This window comes from Cornus florida, unplaced genomic scaffold, assembly GCF_030987335.1.
Source record: "Cornus florida cultivar Cherokee Brave unplaced genomic scaffold, ASM3098733v1 CherokeeBrave_3.0.0_Hap2_Chr09, whole genome shotgun sequence".
NCBI lineage: Eukaryota > Viridiplantae > Streptophyta > Magnoliopsida > Cornales > Cornaceae > Cornus > Cornus florida.
The window spans coordinates 55,948,589-55,952,592 of NW_026775579.1; the positions used below are offsets into that span (position 1 = coordinate 55,948,589).

Genomic DNA, 4,004 nt, shown 5'->3' on the forward strand with positions numbered 1-4,004 from the left:
AACACTGGTTCATACCACCTACTCTGTGGTGTAGTCACTCTTTGTCAGAACTAGTTAAAGTACTAAACACGTCCTTCTGAAAAAAGGTAATGTATTTATTTCACCTTGGAGCAAGTACTACAGTAAGAAGAATTAAGGTAAAAGAACACCTACCCTTTGTTATATATATAAAAGAGAGCTACTCTACAATATATATAAGAAAGTACTGACTTGTATTCCGCACCAACTCAATAATTCAATATGTACATTGAAAATGTCCATACGCAGAACTGAAATTTTGGTCCCACTTCATGAAGACACTGCTATAAAATTGGCTTTTGACTATATGGTTATGTGACAAAAACCTATATCATGAATCATGTCTTCACCGACTGTTCTTTATTTATTTATTTATTATTTTTTCGATCTCAAATTAATATATTTTTTTTTTAATTGTAATTGTTATAGAGTCAATTACCATGTGATACTTCAGCCAATGCCCAAGAGATGTACAAGTTTTTAGATAAAATTGTATATTTTTAGCTAGAAATTAAAAGATATATGCAAAAAAAAGCCAATATTAAGTGTGGAGTTAAGAAGAGAAATATGATTCATTGAAAGTAATGCAAAGAAAATGACTGATAAAAAATTGTTTGTTGTTGTTGTTGTTGTATTATTATTAATTATGTGTAATCTGTGTTTCAGATTCAGCCTGTTTGTGGCTCAAGTGAGAAAATGAAATTTTATTATATGTTACTACTTTAATATACAACATGGTAAAAACCTAGAGTGACAAAGCTCGATCAATATTTTCACTTAAATCTTTTTATTCTTTTATTATAAGAATAACCCAAATCCACCCCCAAACACAACCACCTAATCAATCCAAACACCCATTCTCTCTCATGGAAGAACTTTGTAAGCTCTCATCTGCTCAATCCAAAAAACAAACGACTTCTTGGAGTCCCTAAAACCCAAAAACCCATGCTCTTTGCTCTTGTTCACACCATTCACCAAATTCTGCGAACCAAACACAACATCAGCAAACCACCACTGCGCAACATCCTCCAACTTGGTCTCCACCAGTCCCTTCTCTCTCACAATCTCATCCCACACTGGACCCTTGTCCTTCATCATCTCCTGCAAGCTCATCCTCTTCTGTCCCTCCTCATACCCAACGAGCTCGACCCCGAATTCCTCCGCCAAGATCTCCCACATTTGCTTCCACTTGAACACATCCCCATTACTAACATTAAACGTTTCATTTTTACCGCCATCATCCACAGCTGACCATATCTGCTGCTCCGCGATCAAATCCGCGTCAGCTCCGTCAGCATACACGTTCCACGAGTCCCTCGGATTGTCTCGTGCTCCGGGGTAGATCAGTGGCTTGTTCTCGTGTTTACATATCACGGCGTACACTGAGAGCGCGCCAATTATGTTCATCATGCTATAAGGAGAGAAGCCAAACACCAATGCAGGTCTATGCACCGACCAAGTGAGCCCTTTTTTCTTGGAGGCTTCTTCTACTAGAATGTCTTCGAGGTCGTGGTAAAAGTTGGGAGTGTCGAGTCGAGGCATGTCTTCCGTGAAAGGCGAGTCGTGTGGCTGGACACCGCTGTCGGGATCGAATGGTCCGGTGTAGTGCTTGATGCCGGTTTGGAGGCAAATGTGGCGGATATTGGGGGCGTTGGGGATGACGGCCTTGAGCACATTGTGGAACATGGCTGCGTTGATGTCGCAGTCCTCCGTGCCGGTCCATGCCACGTAGAAGATGTGGGTGATGTCTGTGAGAGGGGAGAGCTTGGCCATTGTGTCTTGGGCGTCAGCTACGTCACATTGGATGTATTGAAGTGGGCGGTTTGAATACCAGGTAGGGCGTGGGCGGCGAGCAGCACCATAGACCTTCCATGGACCGCCCGGTGTGTCATGTAACGGGAGGATTTCGGCCAAGCTGTTGCCGACTATGCCGGTCACCCCGATGATCAGAGCCACGCTCGTATAATCTTTTGAGACTCCATTTTCTACCAATTCCTTCTGCAAATGAAAGTTTCTCTTATGATTAATATCATCAATTTTTTAAGATAGATTTATCATGTCTTTATTACTTAAATTTTTTTTAAAAAAATTATATTTAAATTAAATTATCAAAAACATTTAATTAAATCAACGTTTAATCCTAAAAAAACCAATTCAACATTGCACAAGTACTCTAATATATGAAAGTTATGTAACACAAACACTAATTATAAGTACCTTTTCAGCGCCCAGGGATCTAGCCCACCACCAACTCATTGTGCGAGATTGTTGGAGGCAAAGACAGGGAGGAAAAATAAAATGTTATGAATTAAGGTGTTATAGAGAGTAGTGAAAGAGAGAGTAGGACGTGAAAGGGAACACAGAAAATAGTAGACTTGTTGGGACTTATAAAGGACAGTTTGGTGATGGGTGATAAAAGATGACAAGAGTGGTTGTGGCCATACATTGAAGTTATATATATATATATATATATATAAATATCTTTCTCAGAACAAACAAACCACAATTCATTCTTAATAATATCATCATCTCAATTTGAAGAAGAACCAAAAGCTAATTTGGATCACTTTTTGATGATGGTGAATTACAAATAAATCAGCATGGATCACGTGGATGGTTTTATATTCCAAAAACCCTTTTGGTTAATCATTTGGATAATTTCATTGACAATATAAAAATAAAAAAATTAAAATTAATTAAAAATAAATGCAGCATGGATCGCGTGCAGTGTTTTAATATTAAGAAGGGAACAGGCTAAATATTACACAACTTATATAACTGAAGCAAAACTGATAATTTCTGTACGTACTTGACATGTATTAGTTACTAATTCTTCCAAGACGTCATAAAATTGATGAATGTAAATATTCATGTATACATGTGTAGTTATTTATTGGAGAAGTGCATAAAACAATCTTAAAGTCAACCACCTTCTATCATCACCATCACCACCACCACCACCGCCACCACCTTCTACCACTATCGCTGCCGTCGCCACCACTACCGCCGCCACCTTTCACCACCACCATTATCGTTAATTTAATTTAATTTATTTGTTACTAAGAGAGATATTTTAGAGAATTCAATTAAAAATTTATTACATTCTAAATTTTAAATTGGTCCAACCAAACACTAAAATGGTTATTATCATTTCATTCCTACACATTTCATATTTACAACCAAACAATAAAATGAGAATGATCATTCCATTCAATTCCCATTCTCATTCCATTCCATTCCTGCATACCAAACGCAGCATTAAAGTATATAACTTTTTCATTCTCTATTTTAAAAAGTGTACTAATAACTCCCTCTATTCTTTAAACTTTGTGCAAAAATACCCTTAAAAAAAAAAAAAAATCATACATTTTTATAACAGAAAATTGTTTCCATAGTTACAAATTAAGCAGGCCCAAAATATTTTTAAAATGACCATTTTACCCTTTTATTCTTTCAAAAATGCCCCAAAGGGGTGTGTATATTAATAATCTCATAGTAGAGGAGTGTAATGTGCACATTAACTAAATTTAACCCACTTTTAAGGATTTTCTCTTACCTTTCAAAAAATAAAATCTAATAAATAATTTCTCTATATATTTCCGCTCACAATATATTATCTTTATGTATTATATCTCTCCGATTTGAAAGCTTTACATTTCCTAGGACTTAATGGCTAATGTCACTCATAAATTAAAAAGTTCTAATATATAAATTTATTTTACCATTCAAATGGAGATAAGAAAAATATATGTTCCCATATGATGAGTGCCGAAATATGCACATTTCGGCCTTTATTCTTATGATTGTTAGCACTTTAATCATATCCTTATTTATTATTTAGTACTTATTTGCATTATTGTCATTTTCAAGTTAGTACATCGAAAAAAGGGTTCATCCCAGTGCATTAAAGTCTTTGTGGAGTCAATCAAAATGCAACGAAGATGGAAAGTTCCAGAAAAAGCCCAAGTGGAAATTCACGATCGATC

General features: G+C 36.0%; 1 protein-coding gene across 1 annotated transcript; it reads right to left on the reverse strand.

Annotated features, from left to right (window-relative positions):
* Positions 1 to 712: 712 nt before the first annotated feature.
* Positions 713 to 2,422, reverse strand: LOC132273996 ((S)-8-oxocitronellyl enol synthase CYC1-like). Its single transcript, XM_059775131.1, has 2 exons — positions 2,223 to 2,422; positions 713 to 1,994 (listed from the first exon to the last, which is right to left on the reverse strand). Exons 1-2 carry the CDS (start codon positions 2,272 to 2,274, stop codon positions 883 to 885), a joined length of 1,164 nt encoding a protein of 387 aa, XP_059631114.1. The 5' UTR covers positions 2,275 to 2,422; the 3' UTR covers positions 713 to 882.
* Positions 2,423 to 4,004: the final 1,582 nt, after the last annotated feature.